The sequence below is a fragment of the Lepisma saccharinum genome, chromosome 2 (genome assembly GCF_977018435.1).
Source record: "Lepisma saccharinum chromosome 2, izLepSacc3.1, whole genome shotgun sequence".
NCBI lineage: Eukaryota > Metazoa > Arthropoda > Insecta > Zygentoma > Lepismatidae > Lepisma > Lepisma saccharinum.
The window spans coordinates 52,173,464-52,194,489 of NC_139230.1; the positions used below are offsets into that span (position 1 = coordinate 52,173,464).

Below are 21,026 nucleotides of genomic sequence, written 5' to 3' on the forward strand. Positions count from 1 at the left end.
ACAAGAGAGAAAGAGGAGAGAAGAAGGAAGAAGAATGAAGGAAATACAGCTTGAGATAAAGAGTCCAACCACATTCATTTTCAGGTGAAAGTAAAGTTGACAAGGGAAAGCCACCTGCTAGAATGTTCCAGAACAACTTTCTAATAGTCTGGAGGGGAGTATTTTTGTGTATATTATCATCCTGTTCTTGTACCTTGTTACATTTGTACTAGGTACATAGTCTGATGAAGACCTTGCTAGAAGGATGAAACGATACATTTAGTTTATATTTTTTATAATAAAATAAATTTCTGCCTTGGTCAGCATATTGAGTTTTTCATCATGGAAACAAGGCTTAATGGTGTTATACAGTATATAAAGATGCTTGGCGTCCAACTATAAAACATCACCCCCCTCCAATTACCCAGGACTTCTAAAAATAGCAAGTAATTACCAGTTTACAGAGTGAACAGAGATCTCGCATGATCAGATGCATAAACTGAACCTAATAGGTGGAAGTTAGAAGCAGTCATCCACCGTCCCTACCCTCGAAAGTGGGTCCCGCTAATCCGTCATTGATTTTAACAGCACGTCTTGCTTTTGACCTTAGAACTTGATTATCATACTTACTTCCTATTATTAAATAATTTTTGATACAACATACTCCATAAAAAGTCGATTGTGTAGTAATTTCTTACTGACCCTTGAGTTTCACCCCTCCCTTATGCTTTCCCGCTTTTTATGTTTCCCGCATTTTAAGTTTCTTATTTACAGGCCCCTGAAAAACGTAAAATCGGGGTTTGATCGTACTAAGTTATTCTGCAATTATATACTACTGTGTCTCTCATTTCCAAAAATATGAATCATTAGAATAATTGTGAAAATTTTAGGAATATGCAGGAACATATTGTTAATGTTAGCACGCATAGTAAAAAATCTATTAGCACATATTTCCACCATATGCTACCCATGTAATATTCTCAATAAAAATAGTTTGTACATAATTCGATTCCTTAATTTCATTGTTTGTTTAACCTTTTGAGTCCCAAGGCCATTTTCACAAGTAAGCTTCACAGTCCCGAGCCGATTTTGAGCAAAATGCAGAGTTTCAATTAAATGAGTGTAGATCGGAGACTAATTGCCCTAGAGAGATGAGTGATATACCGTTGTACGCGGAATGAACCAGAGATTCAGACTATATGAAATTTATGCAAATTCGGCGTATATATGGAGGGGGAAAGGTGGTAAATCCCCTGGAAATACTTTTTTTTTAAAAAAAAATGGGGTTTCGCCCCCTCCCGCCCCCCCGAAAAAAGTACATGACAGTGTCGACATGCACATGGAAATGATCGCTGACATGTAAGGAAGACAAAAGTATTTGCATTATTATCATATGACCAATGTAACTTGAGTTGTACCCCCAAAAGGAATGGTGGGCACGCCACTGATTCAAGCTTCAGAATGGATCCCACTTTAAACTGTATGTCCAGTCCCGATTAGCCTTACTGTGCATAAAGTGGACTTAAAACACCAACTCAAACCAAAAACCAAATCAAGCTTCAGAATGCAGCGGTACCTTGAAATGACTTTAGCTCAGAGACTATTTGCCCTGGAGATATGAACTATATACCGTTGTACGCAGAATGAATCACAGATTCAGACGATATATAATTTATGCACATTCGGCGTATATATGGAGAGGGAAAGGGGGGAAATCTACTGAAAATACTTTTCTTTAAAAAATGGGGTTTCGCGCCCCGCCTCCCACCCCCCCGAATAAAAGGATATGAAAAGTTCAAAATGCATATAGAAATTATCGCTGGCATGTAAGAAACAGAAAAATATTTGCATCATTGTCGTATGACCAATGTAACTTGAGTTGCAACCCCAAAAGGAATGGTGGGCACGCCACTGATTCAAGCTTCAAAATGCAGCAGTACCTTGAAATGACTATAGCTCAGAAACTAAATGCCCTAGAGATATGAAAGATATACCGTTGTAAGCAGAATGAATCACAGATTCAAACGATATATAATTTATGCACATTCGGCGTACATATGGAGGGGGAAAGGGGGGAAATCCCCTTAAAAATACTTTTCTTAAAAAAAATGGTGTTTCCCCCCCCAGAAAAAATGTAAAAATGAACAAAATGCAAAATTTATGCAAATTTGGCGTATATATGGAGGGGAAAGGGAGAAAACCCCCAAAAATTATTTTAAAAAATTGTTGAAATGTTTGAAATTTATCTTTTCCCTTGAAAAGAGACACAAAAGAGAAGTCCCTTTTCCCACCTTTTCACCTCCATTTTCATGAAGAAAAAAAAGGGTGCAAGAAACATTTCTGTTAAATACATGTGTTAGGAACAATATAAAAAAGAAAAATCGAAATTCTAGTCAAAAACAGAAAAGTTATAACGTAAAAACTACGACCTTGACACAGCGTCTCGATCGAGACACTTGGGACCGTGAGGCTTACTTTCGGGTATCTCAATCGAGACGCTTGGGATCCAAAAGGTTAACCAATAATAGTATATTCACTTTTGTTATTTGCCTTTTTCTATTTTACTTTTCAATTTTACTTACATAGAAATTATGTATAACTTCAGGTCCAGGTGTTTGCAAGTGTTTTGGAAGAAGAGAGATCACTTCAGCAGCACACTGTCCTTGGATTTCTTGATGTTCAATCCAAGATTTAACTATAAGGAAGGCTGAATTTGTTCCACAAAGATTAAGGACATCTCGATACACCTTTCTGTTTGAAATAAGGGATGCATATTAAGAGAACTGAGTTAATATTGATGAAGAAGTACTGACGAAAAAACAGTTCAAACTGAATCACCAGTACTAACTAATATAAGACATGAAATGCTTAATAAAAAATTAGGGTCAAAAGTTCTTTAAATTGCAATCACATAAACAAAGTAAACAACAGTAGAGATAGGGCAATTTCATTCGTACTTTGTTAGTATTGTATTGGCTGATATAGGCACATAAGTATACGTATCAGTAAAACTGCCAACTATGTAAGTGGTCTGATATTTCCATAAAAGACTGTAATTTAGTGTAAAACCACTACATTTCATAATTCTTTTATGGATATAAAGGAATACTTGGTGTATTCTGGTTTTGTAAAGCAAATGTCTAAATATATAGTTTATTTTTCTAAGTCAACCCTTATTGCAGTTATCTGGTTACATTCATTACAAATATTGGGTAAAAAAAAACATAAAACACGTAAAGTTACAGTATGATCTAATATCTATAATTATTTAGAATAATTTTGCAGTGTTGGAATGTGATACAAGTGGAAGTAGCAGCAATTGGTACCAATAGTGTTGTAACAAAAATCTACATTCTGTTATAAAAAAGCAAGTACACTTCACAGGATTTACCCCTTCTCTGAACATGAATGTTATGTCTCTAAACTAATTCAGCTGTGTTGTAAAAAACAAAGAAACAAAGCTATACATAACAATAAGTTAAGGACACTGATAAGTATGTTTTAATTTACGCATGTAAAAATATCACTCCAATAGGGTAAAAAGTTAACACAACTTAATGTATATTACAGATACATGTGCAAGCTTGTATATTTTATGAAATAATGAAAGAAATAATGTCTGAATTAATTTGTGAAGCAAAAAAGTGCAAACTTATTTTTAAAAATGCATATGCAGTGGGCTTTTTTTCAATTCGAACTCCAATGTGACATGAAAAAAATTGAATTATCAAAAACATTTATCATTAAAGATGATTTCAAGGGGAATTACCAAATAATTTGAATTATTCAAGTTCAAATTAAAAAGATTCCACTATATACAAAGTTTCTAATTTAATACGTAATAGTCATTTAAAGCAATTTATAACTTGTTCTTGTTTATTTTTCTTTCTAAACCACAATCCTATTATGTATTTCATTGCACTTATGATAGTAAAAAAATGCATCAAAGAGAATAATTAAATGATGGGTACCTTTCAGTTACACTTTCTTTCAGTTGGGCACGAACATCCATGATCCCTCCTATAGCTTGAACAAGTTCCTTGTAAGTCATAGAGCGACATATCTCAACAGCTAATTTAACTTTCTCCAAAGTCAGTTTTTCTGGAATAAATGAGGGCTTTTCTATCTCATCAGCTATTTCAGTAATAATTTCTTTCAATTTCTGAATAACACATGATGTGTCTTCCCTTCCTTTACGACTTGCTGATATGGCAGAAAATGGGCGTGGTGGAGGATAATTGAAATCTAATTTTGGAACTTTCCAGTAAGAACTTCTTTCTCCTGATCCATCTTTGTGAATATTAGATGTTGCATTAATGCGTCCCATATTTCTAATGTTTATAATGTTTCTATTTTGGTTCTGCTTTCCTGAACTTATGTTATCAGAAGAACCATGTTCATTTTCAGAAGTGCCATTTTCTCCATGAGAGCCTTTTGCCATTTCATGTGGCATAAGTGGGAAGGTGTACAGAAGATCATCATATCTTGCAGGATTAGGGGGTGAAATAAGGTGATTTACTAAAGGCTTCCGGAACAGTAAAGTGATATTGAGGTATGAATTCACTGCACCTTGGCTGCCATTGTAGAGGTGCATATTTGTAATCACGCGAGACGAAGTCACAAAGGTCTGAGGGAAGAAATTCTCTCGATCTCCACAGCCTGTAATTTGAGTGACTGAAGCCCTCTGAAATAAAAATTATAAATGTTAAATGTCACTTCAAAAATTTTCTACATATCAATACATACAAACATGTTGGATTACTAGTAATTTCATTAAAAATTCAGAACTATTAAAAAATCTCAACAATGCACTATTTTTATCAGGTGATAATTGTTAGCTTTTTCTGTGTCATCAATTGGATGCATTAACAAATTGGTTGTAAATTTTCTGAAGGAAGAAATACATAAAATCAAGTAAATTAATTATTCTCAGTTGAAAGATTGTTTTTTCAAAGAAGCATAGTTCACTAAACAAAATTATAATGTATATTTAAGTGGAAGAGAATTACATAATTTTTTGAAAAAAAAAAGAGGTGTACAATCCTTACTACTGTATTTCAACTGTTGCACTAAATATTTTCACTCTGTTAAATATAAGCTAAGTTTGTAATAAAAAAAGTTCTTACTCCTATTCTATGTGTATATTGTATACTTGTATGAAAAATAAATATCTTTTTAAATGTATTTACTGTTGCGCTGATGACTCCAAAGACAGTTCTTATTTTAGGGTTTAACCTCCTATTCAATAAAATATATCAATATCAATGCACATTTTCAAACTAATAAGAATATTTAATATACAATATCAATGCACATTTTCAAACTACTAAGAATATTTAATCTACATTTTTATTATTACAAGTGTGGATCTCAATGTTAAGTACACTGAAAATGATAATATTTTCAGTTATGAAAGGGATTCTAGTCATGACAAAAACATAATTCTACTTCTATCTGATTCAAAAATTTGCCTTAATTTCTTTCACCTTTATGTTTGACCTTAAAATCCTTTCAAAGGTGCCAAAGAATCTTTAATAATAATGTTAAACAATATATAAATTACAGATTGAAGTTATAAAAATAATTTCAATACATTTAAGTGAAATGTAGAATTAATTTTCTGACAACAGTTCACATTATGACATACGATACTGGCTTCCCTGATAGTATAGTGGCTAATGTTGTTGCGCTGTAATCAAGGGGTTCCGAGTTCAATTGTCAATGCATGCACAATGGTGAGTAATTAAGTTTGCACTCTAACTATGGGTTCATTCCCAATTAGTCTATCTGAGCAAAGAGAGAATTTAATAAAACTTTCTTGTATATCCTAGTATTTCATATAAGTAGACCTTTGATTTTAGGTTTCTAACCTATTTTTTCCTTTGCAGGTAAATAAGAAATAACAAGTTATATCGGCGTTTCATTAAAAAAAGGAAACAACTGACTAAGTTTTATAGTGCCTAAAATAACCTATTTTGCTTGTTAGAACCTATTTTAGGTTTATGTGCCTAATGAAACCTTATTTTAGGTTTTTATATTTTTTTTAAGTTTTACAGGATTTTTATATCTCACAGAGGTATTTACTAGGTTTGGTGGCGAAATAATTCAATGACTGGCATGTTTGAAACATGTTTTCTGTTGATTTCCATCCATCCAAGTATATGATGTTTATCAATGCTTTAAATAAAACAAAAATGTCTGACATCACTGTTACCTGCAGACAGTGGCAGTGAAAGGGGACAGTTCCCCCATACTTTTTACCCCTGTAGTAGTACTATAGACTCTTAATGCTAAGCCTTGCCTACTAAGATAAAGTAAACTGTCCTCCCCCCCCTCCTCCCCATTCTCAGTTTTGGCACTCAATTGTCTCTACTGCCTGCACAGTCCCAAGTGCAAACTTCTGATCTGTGTGGTCTTGCTCACTTTCATGTCAGTTTGGTCCTTCTGTCATTCACACCTTGCGAAGTAATATTTCAGCATTCAAATTAGCACTATGTTTCTGCTAAAGATAATTTTCAGCATTTGAAATGATCCTCACAGACAAAAGGTGTAGTTTGAGTGTGGATAACACAAAAAGATTCAATGTGGTCACTAGGACCATGATAAATTTCAAGTATAATTCCTGGTTTTCAAGGTGAACTATCCAAAAATTCAAGGATACAAGCAGATGTTTTCTCTATTCCAACCTTACGTATTACCGACTCTCACCCTCTATTCCATACACAAAAAATATTGACAACATAAAGGGTTTGTATGATTCCAATGTAACAAAACATTTACCTAATCAACTTCAAGATATAGTATTTTGTATTAATCTTCCGTTTGTCAGATAGATTGTTCTGTAAAAGACAATAACAAAGTAAACAGATTGAGAAAATTTTGTTTTATTTTCTGTGCTGTGTAGCTTTCTTTTTCATTCTCAAAAAAATGAATGAAATAAAAGCTAAACTGAGAGAAACTTGCAGGGCATTTATAAAAAGGTAAAAAGGTAAAGTGTTCCCCTGTGCATAGCACCACGCCATGAAGGCGTATAGGGGGTGTGGGGGTAACGCCCCACACTTTCTTGATCCGGTCGTGAGTGGGGGTGATGTGATCAGCATCACGCCCCTGACCGCCTTTACCCCCCAGGGTTTCCCCCAGGTACCCATGTTATTCGACGCTGGGTGGGCATTTATAAACATGTATAAATTTAATGGGATATGGATTAATAAAAGTTGCAATTTTTCACATCTACGGAGAAAAAAATGGAATAGAGAAAACATCCGCTTGTACCTTATTTCATGTCTTGCCAAAAATTCATGAATAATTTCCAGAGCCAATAATTCATGTGTAATTCCCGGAATTCATGGAATTTCAAGTGAGTAGCCACCCTGATATTGTGCAGCAAATTATGCATACGTAATTCATTTTTCATATCAACAAGTAACTTTTTCTAACAGCACAAGTGCAGTATTATAATAATTTGTTGATAATTTTGAAAATGATATAAAGAAATGAAAATATGTTTAGAAAGTTAATATTTGGTTATTGCAGTTCTTGTGAAATTTTGTTTTTAACGATTGTATCTAATCAGTATTTTTCAGGAATTTTGTACAAAATTAAGTCTTTTTGCAACCTATTTCAGGATTTTTCGAGCCTAATTTAAGGTTCTTAGAACCTAATTTAAGGTTTTTCAGGGTAGCTACGACTTTTTGATTATGAAATTCCCTGAGTTTTCAAGGTTTTCCAGACCAGAAATGAAATTTTTCCAGACATGTTTGTCATCAAGATTTTTGCTTTTAAACTTCATGTTTTTTCAATTAAATATACAGGCACATTAATTATTATGAATATGAATATACACAGTTATTAGGTGAAAATTTACCAAGTGATTAATATAATGCTATTCAATGAAAAAATAAATAACTATTGTACTGCCTCATTTTCACTAAGTGATTACAATTAAGTTGGTGTAAAAAAATCAATAAAAAACTGTGGCACATATCAAAGCTTTACAATGTAACCTGTATACAAACTCAATACAAATGAGGAACAACAGAATAATAGGTCATGTACCTTTAGAAAATATGCAATAAGTTTAATGATTATATTTTTTAATTTATTGAAAATAATACATATTTCGGAAATTCAGAATGTGAATGGGGCCGGTGACCAACCATACAGCTAAAAAAATATATATACGCGGGCCATACTTTGGAATCAAATATCTCCATTATTTGAGTTTTCCACATGCTGGAACCAATTTTTTTTAAAGGAAAACATTGAAATCTGTCTATTAAGGTAACAGTTCCAAATGTTTTATGATTTAGCAGGAAGACTAATTATCATAGAATTTTGGGCAATCATTGAGACACGAAATTTGAACCTTCCTTAAAATAATGAGCACTATTTGGATTCGAAAAGAGTTATTTATGTTGAAAAAAAAACTTGAAAATGACCTAATGCAATCATACACGCTTCCCATGGACAAAGTATTCTCCGATTGATAAGCAACAGTAAGTATCGTAAACTAGTGGGAATGAATGTAGAAATAATTCGGAACCTTAGTAGAATGCATTCAGGGTCTTTATTTTAATTCTAAGACAACCAAACCTGACCTTCCTAACCTAACCACAAACCATATTGACAAAATCTTAAGTAATCGCTAAAACTCTGCAGTATGTGTAAACAGACATAAATCGAAATCGAAACATGTAAAAGTTGCATTTGTAGCATGATGAAATTGTAATAAAACAAAAGGAACTTGGGCCCATTTTCACCACTTTTCAGCATAATTTCATTCTACACGCAAAAAATACGTAAAATTACTATCGGCATCAAACCAACATTCCTAACCTAACAACGATGTGTGACCAGTGTATTTTGCACCAGCTTTTAAAAAATAAATTCGTTCTACATGCACAAAACACATGCATATTCGAATAATGACGTCACTGATACTGCATAAAATCACTAATTTCTCGGGTGTAACACATCTCTGCAATGTAAAAACTATGATGAGCAAATGAACTAGTTGATCAGGTTGCTTCTGAATGGGTCGCAAATGAAGGACTCAAATTCACAGAATGGGTTCACGGTGAGAACGAAGTAGTGATTCCCTTTGTTTTTAATCGGCATCCGCACCCGTCCAGTGTGACGTCAACCACAGCCAGTTACGTGAAATTCTGACCTTCATGCTTTATTGCAGATCCAAAACCAATGAACTGTCCGAACACCAACCTGCTCCGCTTCACGTATCAAAAGAGAACAGGCCGAACGGGTGTGTTCTTGAAAAAAGGAAATGTCCTCACCACACACAAAGCTAAAGCAACATTTTTTCCACAAGAAATTCTGAGGATGGCTGGTGTGTAGGTTTCGTCTTGAGTAGCTTGTTCTCTAAAAAAAATCTCATGGCTCTCCAAATTCCGGTCTTGAACAAGAACGAGTAGTAAAATGAACGGATAGTCATAACGAATCAAAGAACCTAGATCCGAGAGTGAATAAATATAGAATTGAAATGCAAAGGAACCATAACAAGTTTCTGAACTGAATCTTTTGGGGGGACTGGAATCACAAGAACCGAATTTGGAAGTGGAAATGAACCGTTTGTTCATTTTGTAACTGGTTCTACTGCAACTCCAAAATGCACAAAAATTCCAGAAAATATGCAAAATTCCCTGACTTTCCCCAGTTTTTCCAGTCGCTTAGCAACCCTGTTTTTAGAACCTATTTTAGGATTTTTAGAACCTATTTTTGGATTTTTAGAGCCCATTTTAGGAACCTAAAAGCACATTTTTTAGAACCTAAAAATCCGAGGTCTACATATAAGGCATCACAACAATATTCTTTCATAGCAAAAATCTATATACATCATGAGTATTCTATTTACCTTCCAAAACTTCCCACATGTGTTTCCTCCTGGTTGGCATTTCAAACTTGCAGGAAGCCCATAGTGATACACTGTAGAAGGATCACAGCTATCGTAATTCTTTGTTTTGGTAACTTCTAAATAATTATGATCTCGACATAAACCTGCTTGTGGTAGAAGTCTAGGATGAGCCAAAACGTAACTCCTTGGAAGTGGAGCTATTTCATACATCACTTCACATTTTCCTGTTACAGATGTCTGGAAGAAAATTAAAAACAATATTTTTTTTTTCCAATTATACATTGTCTTTCTTTCACCTGTGTATGTTAATAACTAGGAAACAGATTATATATATATATATATATATATATATATATATATATATATATATATGAATAGTTTTGCAGCTTTCTGTGCTAGTTCTCCTGTTCCATTACTTAGAAACAACCCATAACTCACCACGAGCAGGTGGTTGCGCTTCAAGATCTTTGAAATGTATTGTGAAAAATAATGCAAGGAAGTTAGATGATACTTTAACAACAGTATTGTTACAATGTTAGATTTCTTTTTTGCTCTATGGCCAAGCGCACTGAGTGGTTCACTCATGTTCTGGGTTCGAGTCGCATCATATATATATATATATATATATATATATATATATATATATATATATATATATATATATATATATGATGAATGAATACATGCAATTATGCAGGTAGAAATAAAATGAACATCCATGTCAACGATGTTCTGGGTTCGAGTCGCATCATATATATATATATATATATATATATATATATATATATATATATATATATATATATATATATATATATATATATATATATGATGAATGAATACATGCAATTATGCAGGTAGAAATAAAATGAACATCCATGTCAACGATGCGACTCGAACCCAGAACATGAGTGAACCACTCAGTGCGCTTGGCCATAGAGCAAAAAAGAAATCTAACATTGTAACAATACTGTTGTTAAAGTATCATCTAACTTCCTTGCATTATTTTTCACAATACATTTCAAAGATCTTGAAGCGCAACCACCTGCTTGTGGTGAGTTATGGGTTGTTTCTAAGTAATGGAACAGGAGAACTAGCACAGAAAGCTGCAAAACTATTCAGTTACAAAAACAATAAAAACACCCAAATAAGTTGAATAATGTGTAAAATATTTTACAATCAAGTAACAGCTTTAAAAATACATATTTGTTGGTACCCACAATGTTGTAATTTCCATAATTTTCCTAGTTTGGACACAATTTAAGAATGAAGTGTGATAAATAGATTAAGTACAGCTTATTTGACGTGCACATTTTTGTTAATATTAGTTTCTTATAAAGCTCAATAAATGATTTGCGATAGAAAAAGTTAATTAATTATACAAGAGGGAAAACTGAAAAATTAGCCAAATGGAGCACTCCTGTCTTGGAGGATGAGCAGTCCCAGTGGGAGATAATAATGGGGGAACCCCCGAATGTATCCTAACCTCCACCTGCATACATTCGAGGGTATGCGCATGTCCCAGTGCCTCTGATATAAACTGGGACGGCAGTTGCTCGTATTACGGTTCACCCATTATTGTTGCACACTACCTTTATTTAAATTATCCATTAATACAGTACATATATATATATATATATATATTTATTCTGTGCCTCTTCTCTTAGTAACGCCGATCTTTCTTCTTCAACTTGAAAATGCGACATAGATCGCAAAATATAGAATAATTTCTCTTCGTGTGGTAAGTGTTTACTGTCTCCTTCATCATTAGTATATATATATATATATATATATATATATATATATATATATATATATAAATCAAATAAGGTAAAAGGAAACACTCACCGGACAGTAGGAAAATTCAAAATTTTCGCTAATTTATAGCATCATCGGTGTGAGAAGAAACAGAAGACGGAACCGGAAGTTGGGGTCCTGCAGAGTTGCCAGGTCCCCATTGAAGAAGAAGCAGTGCGTAGAACGAAAAAAACACTGTTTCGTCACCAGGCTCGTCGTAAACTGTGAGTGTGTAGGATGAGGCGGGAGGGTGGGTGAGGGTTGGACATTACTGGGTGGCCTTGTTCAGGCCAGGTGGAGTGGTTGCACTCATGGCCGATATATAGGCCCTCTCCCATCTTTTGCGAACAGAGGTGTTGGCTGGTTGGGGTAGGAGGTGGATGATCGCTACCCGGAAGCAGTCGTTGAAACTGATGTTGTGGTGGTTGGTGTGGACGGCGACAGTGAAGTCCAGGTTGTGGGTGGAGGAGCGGTGCAAGACCTGTCCCATCCTTATCACTTCTCACACCCTCCAGGTGCACACGGCCACTGGCAAATTTACCCTCCATCCCAAAGGGACCTGCCATGCCTCAAACCTTATCTACATACTCACCTGCAACATCTGTGGTGATTTTTACCTGGGGGAAACATCAACGGCCCTCAACCTCCGCATCAATAACCACCGCTCCTCCACCCACAACCTGGACTTCACTGTCGCCGTCCACACCAACCACCACAACATCAGTTTCAACGACTGCTTCCGGGTAGCAATCATCCACCTCCTACCCCAACCAGCCAACACCTCTGTTCGCAAAAGATGGGAGAGGGCCTATATATCGGCCATGAGTGCAACCACTCCACCTGGCCTGAACAAGGCCACCCAGTAATGTCCAACCCTCACCCACCCTCCCGCCTCATCCTACACACTCACAGTTTACGACGAGCCTGGTGACGAAACAGTGTTTTTTTTCGTTCTACGCACCGCTTCTTCTTCAATGGGGACCTGGCAACTCTGCAGGACCCCAACTTCCGGTTCCGTCTTCTGTTTCTTCTCACACCGATGATGCTATAAATTAGCGAAAATTTTGAATTTTCCTACTGTCCGGTGAGTGTTTCCTTTTACCTTATTTGATTTTTACTTAGCCCTTTTGGCCCTCCTTGCTTTTATCCATTATTATCCACTTTTGGTATGAATCCTTTCACGTATAACTCCTATCAACTGAACCGCCTGCGATCTCTTATTGTTTCCTACACCAAAGCTACGTCCCATGCACGCTTCCTGCACTCATGTTTGATATTAGGCCTAACACCCAAAAGCCTCACACCCAAACTGCCGTTTTCCGCCATGCCCCCAAGCATAAAACCCACGATTTTCCCACTGGCGAGAAATTTCGCTATTGAACTGACCCACGCCATGTACCGATCCCAGCTAAATCGCACCCGAGAACTGTCCATTTCTATTCAATCCCTTACCAAAATCCTGTTGCTGACCCCAGGTAACCACCATCACAAAATAGACTCCTTCTGGCACACTGCCCATTCCATTGCCAGTGATCTTAACACTAAACACCTCCAAAAACTCTCCAATCTCTGCCGTCAAGCTTTTCAGACTGGCTGCACCCTTCCCCTTCCACTGCCGCCCAATTTCAGTCCCACACCAACATGCCCGCTATTACCCGACCCCCCTCTACCATTGCCCACCCCTCCCACACCACCACAGACCCCCCCTGAAAACCAAAACTGCACTCCCATACATCGCACCTTGGGAAACAACCAGTCCACGGACAAACCCACCCCTACCAGATCCATGACCACCAATGACCCTAACCCACTCAAAAACAACCAGACTGTACTCAATTTATCCAGCCATAAACTGAGCACTGATGAAATAGCTGTTTTATCCAAAGGCCTCACCTTCTCCCCCACCACTCCCCCCAACCAATTCCGCCTACTTTTTGACATACACACATTTGCTCGCAGCCTCCGATGGCAACATTTCTGGGCCAAAAATCCCTCACTCCAAACTACTACCAGTGAAACCCACCCGAGCCTCCTTCAATTTAGCCCCCCCTCCTCCCAAGATCCACCCCCCCTGCCCACCAACCACCCCTTGGAAAGATACATCACTGCCGTCATTTCCACCACCTCTGACAGCTCATTCTTAAATAACTTTCACAACCAACCTAACCTCAATCCCCCCCAACAGAAAGCTCTCAGAGACCTCCGCAACAACCACAACATCAAAATCCTCCCAGCTGACAAGGGGTCCACCACGGTGGTCTTGAACTCTCAAGACTACCTGGCGGAAGCCAACCGCCAGCTGGCTGACCCCTCCACCTACAAACCCACCACAGTTGACCTATCCGCCGAACACCTCACCAAAATCCGGGACTTCATCCACACCCGCGGCCCACCTGAAGGCCTAACAGCTCGTACCACCGCCATGTTAATACCCGACAATCCCCGCACCCCCACCTTCTATCTATTGCCCAAAATCCACAAACCTGGCAACCCTGGCAGACCCATTGTGTCCAGCTATAACTCACCTACAGAACGAATCTCAGCCTTTGTTGACTCCCATCTCCAGCCTCTTGTGAAAGCTCTGCCCTCCTACCTCCGTGACACCAACCACTTCCTCCAGAAAATCAGCACCCTCCCGCCATTGACCCCAAATACCATCCTTGCCACCATTGATGTCACTTCCCTCTACACCAACATACCTCACTCCCATGGCCTCCGCTCCATAGAATTCTATCTCAATAGCAGACCCAAACCTCACAACCCCAGCACCAACTTCCTGACCCACCTAGCCCACCTTGTCCTCACTTGTAACAACTTCACCTTCGAAAACCAAAATTTCCTACAGATCCGAGGTACAGCCATGGGTACCAGAATGGCCCCATCCTATGCAAACCTCTTCATGGGCCAACTTGAGCAAGAGTTTTTGGCTACCCAACCCCTCCTCTGGCTCCGCTTCATCGACGACATCTTCATGCTCTGGACACATGGAGAACCATACTTGTCAGCCTTCCTGGACCAACTTAACCACTTCCGTTCCCTAAAATTCACCTGGACACACTCCCCCAACCAGATCACCTTCCTGGATGTGGACGTGCACATCGAGGGAGGACACCTGACTACCTCCATCCACATAAAACCCACCAACCACATGCAATACCTACACTTCTCCAGCTCCCACCCGTTCCACACCAAAAAAGCAATTCCATTCTCTCTGGCCCTCAGGGGACAGCGCCTGAACACTTCACCCACCTCCCGCCAGAATTATACCCTCCGCCTACACCAGGCCCTGGTTAACCGTGGATATCCCTCCATCCTGGTCACCAAGCAAATATCACGAGCTGCCTCACATACCACTACTACCAAGAAACCTGCTGCCACCAACCCACCTGCACTCATCACCCAATATCATCCCCACCTCAACAAAATCAGGCACACACTGCACTCTCTTCTCCCAATCCTCCACAGTGATCCCGAAACCAAAAACATATTTCCCGACAAACCCAGGGTGGTTTTCAAATGCCCCCTAACCTCCAAAACATCCTGGTCCACAACACTCCTTCACCACACATCCAACACCCCCCTGCCCATAAATGCAACCGACCCAGGTGCAAGACCTGTCCCATCCTTATCACTTCTCACACCCTCCAGGTGCACACGGCCACTGGCAAATTTACCCTCCATCCCAAAGGGACCTGCCATGCCTCAAACCTTATCTACATACTCACCTGCAACATCTGTGGTGATTTTTACCTGGGGGAAACATCAACGGCCCTCAACCTCTGCATCAATAACCACCGCTCCTCCACCCACAACCTGGACTTCACTGTCGCCGTCCACACCAACCACCACAACATCAGTTTCAACGACTGCTTCCGGGTAGCGATCATCCACCTCCTACCCCAACCAGCCAACACCTCTGTTCGCAAAAGATGGGAGAGGGCCTATATATCGGCCATGAGTGCAACCACTCCACCTGGCCTGAACAAGGCCACCCAGTAATGTCCAACCCTCACCCACCCTCCCGCCTCATCCTACACACTCACAGTTTACGATGAGCCTGGTGACGAAACAGTGTTTTTTTCGTTCTACGCACCGCTTCTTCTTCAATGGGGACCTGGCAACTCTGCAGGACCCCAACTTCCGGTTCCGTCTTCTGTTTCTTCTCACACCGATGATGCTATAAATTAGCGAAAATTTTGAATTTTCCTACTGTCCGGTGAGTGTTTCCTTTTACCTTATTTGATTTTTACTTAGCCCTTTTGGCCCTCCTTGCTTTTATCCATTATTATCCACTTTTGGTATGAATCCTTTCACGTATAACTCCTATCAACTGAACCGCCTGCGATCTCTTATTGTTTCCTACACCAAAGCTACGTCCCATGCACGCTTCCTGCACTCATGTTTGATATTAGGCCTAACACCCAAAAGCCTCACACCCAAACTGCCGTTTTCCGCCATGCCCCCAAGCATAAAACCCACGATTTTCCCACTGGCGAGAAATTTCGCTATTGAACTGACCCACGCCATGTACCGATCCCAGCTAAATCGCACCCGAGAACTGTCCATTTCTATTCAATCCCTTACCAAAATCCTGTTGCTGACCCCAGGTAACCACCATCACAAAATAGACTCCTTCTGGCACACCGCCCATTCCATTGCCAGTGATCTTAACACTAAACACCTCCAAAAACTCTCCAATCTCTGCCGTCAAGCTTTTCAGACTGGCTGCACCCTTCCCCTTCCACTGCCGCCCAATTTCAGTCCCACACCAACATGCCCGCTATTACCCGACCCCCCTCTACCATTGCCCACCCCTCCCACACCACCACAGACCCCCCCTGAAAACCAAAACTGCACTCCCATACATCGCACCTTGGGAAACAACCAGTCCACGGACAAACCCACCCCTACCAGATCCATGACCACCAATGACCCTAACCCACTCAAAAACAACCAGACTGTACTCAATTTATCCAGCCATAAACTGAGCACTGATGAAATAGCTGTTTTATCCAAAGGCCTCACCTTCTCCCCCACCACTCCCCCCAACCAATTCCGCCTACTTTTTGACATACACACATTTGCTCGCAGCCTCCGATGGCAACATTTCTGGGCCAAAAATCCCTCACTCCAAACTACTACCAGTGAAACCCACCCGAGCCTCCTTCAATTTAGCCCCCCCTCCTCCCAAGATCCACCCCCCCTGCCCACCAACCACCCCTTGGAAAGATACATCACTGCCGTCATTTCCACCACCTCTGACAGCTCATTCTTAAATAACTTTCACAACCAACCTAACCTCAATCCCCCCCAACAGAAAGCTCTCAGAGACCTCCGCAACAACCACAACATCAAAATCCTCCCAGCTGACAAGGGGTCCACCACGGTGGTCTTGAACTCTCAAGACTACCTGGCGGAAGCCAACCGCCAGCTGGCTGACCCCTCCACCTACAAACCCACCACAGTTGACCTATCCGCCGAACACCTCACCAAAATCCGGGACTTCATCCACACCCGCGGCCCACCTGAAGGCCTAACAGCTCGTACCACCGCCATGTTAATACCCGACAATCCCCGCACCCCCACCTTCTATCTATTGCCCAAAATCCACAAACCTGGCAACCCTGGCAGACCCATTGTGTCCAGCTATAACTCACCTACAGAACGAATCTCAGCCTTTGTTGACTCCCATCTCCAGCCTCTTGTGAAAGCTCTGCCCTCCTACCTCCGTGACACCAACCACTTCCTCCAGAAAATCAGCACCCTCCCGCCATTGACCCCAAATACCATCCTTGCCACCATTGATGTCACTTCCCTCTACACCAACATACCTCACTCCCATGGCCTCCGCTCCATAGAATTCTATCTCAATAGCAGACCCAAACCTCACAACCCCAGCACCAACTTCCTGACCCACCTAGCCCACCTTGTCCTCACTTGTAACAACTTCACCTTCGAAAACCAAAATTTCCTACAGATCCGAGGTACAGCCATGGGTACCAGAATGGCCCCATCCTATGCAAACCTCTTCATGGGCCAACTTGAGCAAGAGTTTTTGGCTACCCAACCCCTCCTCTGGCTCCGCTTCATCGACGACATCTTCATGCTCTGGACACATGGAGAACCATACTTGTCAGCCTTCCTGGACCAACTTAACCACTTCCGTTCCCTAAAATTCACCTGGACACACTCCCCCAACCAGATCACCTTCCTGGATGTGGACGTGCACATCGAGGGAGGACACCTGACTACCTCCATCCACATAAAACCCACCAACCACATGCAATACCTACACTTCTCCAGCTCCCACCCGTTCCACACCAAAAAAGCAATTCCATTCTCTCTGGCCCTCAGGGGACAGCGCCTGAACACTTCACCCACCTCCCGCCAGAATTATACCCTCCGCCTACACCAGGCCCTGGTTAACCGTGGATATCCCTCCATCCTGGTCACCAAGCAAATATCACGAGCTGCCTCACATACCACTACTACCAAGAAACCTGCTGCCACCAACCCACCTGCACTCATCACCCAATATCATCCCCACCTCAACAAAATCAGGCACACACTGCACTCTCTTCTCCCAATCCTCCACAGTGATCCCGAAACCAAAAACATATTTCCCGACAAACCCAGGGTGGTTTTCAAATGCCCCCTAACCTCCAAAACATCCTGGTCCACAACACTCCTTCACCACACATCCAACACCCCCCTGCCCATAAATGCAACCGACCCAGGTGCAAGACCTGTCCCATCCTTATCACTTCTCACACCCTCCAGGTGCACACGGCCACTGGCAAATTTACCCTCCATCCCAAAGGGACCTGCCATGCCTCAAACCTTATCTACATACTCACCTGCAACATCTGTGGTGATTTTTACCTGGGGGAAACATCAACGGCCCTCAACCTCCGCATCAATAACCACCGCTCCTCCACCCACAACCTGGACTTCACTGTCGCCGTCCACACCAACCACCACAACATCAGTTTCAACGACTGCTTCCGGGTAGCGATCATCCACCTCCTACCCCAACCAGCCAACACCTCTGTTCGCAAAAGATGGGAGAGGGCCTATATATCGGCCATGAGTGCAACCACTCCACCTGGCCTGAACAAGGCCACCCAGTAATGTCCAACCCTCACCCACCCTCCCGCCTCATCCTACACACTCACAGTTTACGACGAGCCTGGTGATGAAACAGTGTTTTTTTCGTTCTACGCACCGCTTCTTCTTCAATGGGGACCTGGCAACTCTGCAGGACCCCAACTTCCGGTTCCGTCTTCTGTTTCTTCTCACACCGATGATGCTATAAATTAGCGAAAATTTTGAATTTTCCTACTGTCCGGTGAGTGTTTCCTTTTACCTTATTTGATTTTTACTTAGCCCTTTTGGCCCTCCTTGCTTTTATCCATTATTATCCACTTTTGGTATGAATCCTTTCACGTATAACTCCTATCAACTGAACCGCCTGCGATCTCTTATTGTTTCCTACACCAAAGCTACGTCCCATGCACGCTTCCTGCACTCATGTTTGATATTAGGCCTAACACCCAAAAGCCTCACACCCAAACTGCCGTTTTCCGCCATGCCCCCAAGCATAAAACCCACGATTTTCCCACTGGCGAGAAATTTCGCTATTGAACTGACCCACGCCATGTACCGATCCCAGCTAAATCGCGCCCGAGAACTGTCCATTTCTATTCAATCCCTTACCAAAATCCTGTTGTTGACCCCAGGTAACCACCATCACAAAATAGACTCCTTCTGGCACACCGCCCATTCCACTGCCAGTGATCTTAACACTAAACACCTCCAAAAACTCTCCAATCTCTGCCGTCAAGCTTTTCAGACTGGCTGCACCCTTCCCCTTCCACTGCCGCCCAATTTCAGTCCCACACCAACATGCCCGCTATTACCCGACCCCCCTCTACCATTGCCCACCCCTCCCACACCACCACAGACCCCCCTGAAAACCAAAACTGCACTCCCATACATCGCACCTTGGGAAACAACCAGTCCACGGACAAACCCACCCCTACCAGATCCATGACCACCAATGACCCTAACCCACTCAAAAACAACCAGACTGTACTCAATTTATCCAGCCATAAACTGAGCACTGATGAAATAGCTGTTTTATCCAAAGGCCTCACCTTCTCCCCCACCACTCCATTATATATATATATATATATATATATATATATATATATATATAATGGACAAAAGCAAGGAGGGCCAAAAGGGCTAAGTAAAAATCAAATAAGGTAAAAGGAAACACTCACCGGACAGTAGGAAAATTCAAAATTTTCGCTAATTTATAGCATCATCGGTGTGAGAAGAAACAGAAGACGGAACCGGAAGTTGGGTCCTGCAGAGTTGCCAGGTCCCCATTGAAGAAGAAGCGGTGCGTAGAACGAAAAAAACACTGTTTCGTCACCAGGCTCGTCGTAAACTGTGAGGTGTAGGATGAGTTGGGAGGGAGGGTGAGGGTTGGGCATTACTGGGTGGCCTTGTTCAGGCCAGGTGGAGTGGTTGCACTCATGGCCGATATATAGGCCCTCTCCCATCTTTTGCGAACGAAAAAAACACTGTTTCGTCACCAGGCTCGTCGTAAACTGTGAGTGTGTAGGATGAGTTGGGAGGGAGGGCGGGAGGGTGGGTGAGGGTTGGGCATTACTGGGTGGCCTTGTTCAGGCCAGGTGGAGTGGTTGCACTCATGGCCGATATATAGGCCCTCTCCCATCTTTTGAGGGCCGTTGATGTTTCCCCCAGGTAAAAATCACCACAGATGTGATATATATATATATATATATATATATATATATATATATATATATATAATAAGGTAAAAGGAAACACTCACCGGACAGTAGGAAAATTCAAATTTTTCGCTAATTTATAGCATCATTGGTGTGAGAAGAAACAGAAGACGGAACCGGAAGTTGGGGTCCTGCAGAGTTGCCAGGTCCCCATTGAAGAAGAAGCGATGCGTAGAATGAAAAAAACACTGTTTCGTCACCAGGCTCGTCGTAAACTGTGAGTGTGTAGGATGAGGCGGGAGGGTGGGTGAGGGTTGGACATTACTGGGTGGCCTTGTTCAGGCCAGGTGGAGTGGTTGCACTCATGGCCGATATATAGGCCCTCTCCCATCTTTTGCGAACAGAGGTGTTGGCTGGTTGGGGTAGGAGGTGGATGATCGCTACCCGGAAGCAGTCGTTGAAACTGATGTTGTGGTGGTTGGTGTGGACGGAGACAGTGAAGTCCAGGTTGTGGGTGGAGGAGCGGTGGTTATTGATGCGGAGGTTGAGGGCCGTTGATGTTTCCCGCAGGTAAAAATCACCACAGATGTTGCAGGTGAGGATGTAGATAAGGTTTGAGG

The 21,026-nt window shown here is 41.0% G+C and overlaps 1 protein-coding gene across 1 annotated transcript in view; it reads right to left on the reverse strand.

Annotated features, from left to right (window-relative positions):
- LOC145982049 (vitellogenin-like) overlaps positions 1-21,026 on the reverse strand; it is a 165,700-nt gene that overhangs the window by 104,545 nt on the left and 40,129 nt on the right. The window contains exons 6-8 of the mRNA XM_083115634.1: positions 9,848-10,084; positions 3,951-4,663; positions 2,562-2,730 (exon numbers count right to left, since the gene is read on the reverse strand). Coding sequence (XP_082971760.1) covers positions 2,562-2,730; positions 3,951-4,663; positions 9,848-10,084 — 1,119 coding nt within the window. The remainder of the gene's footprint in view (positions 1-2,561; positions 2,731-3,950; positions 4,664-9,847; positions 10,085-21,026) is intronic.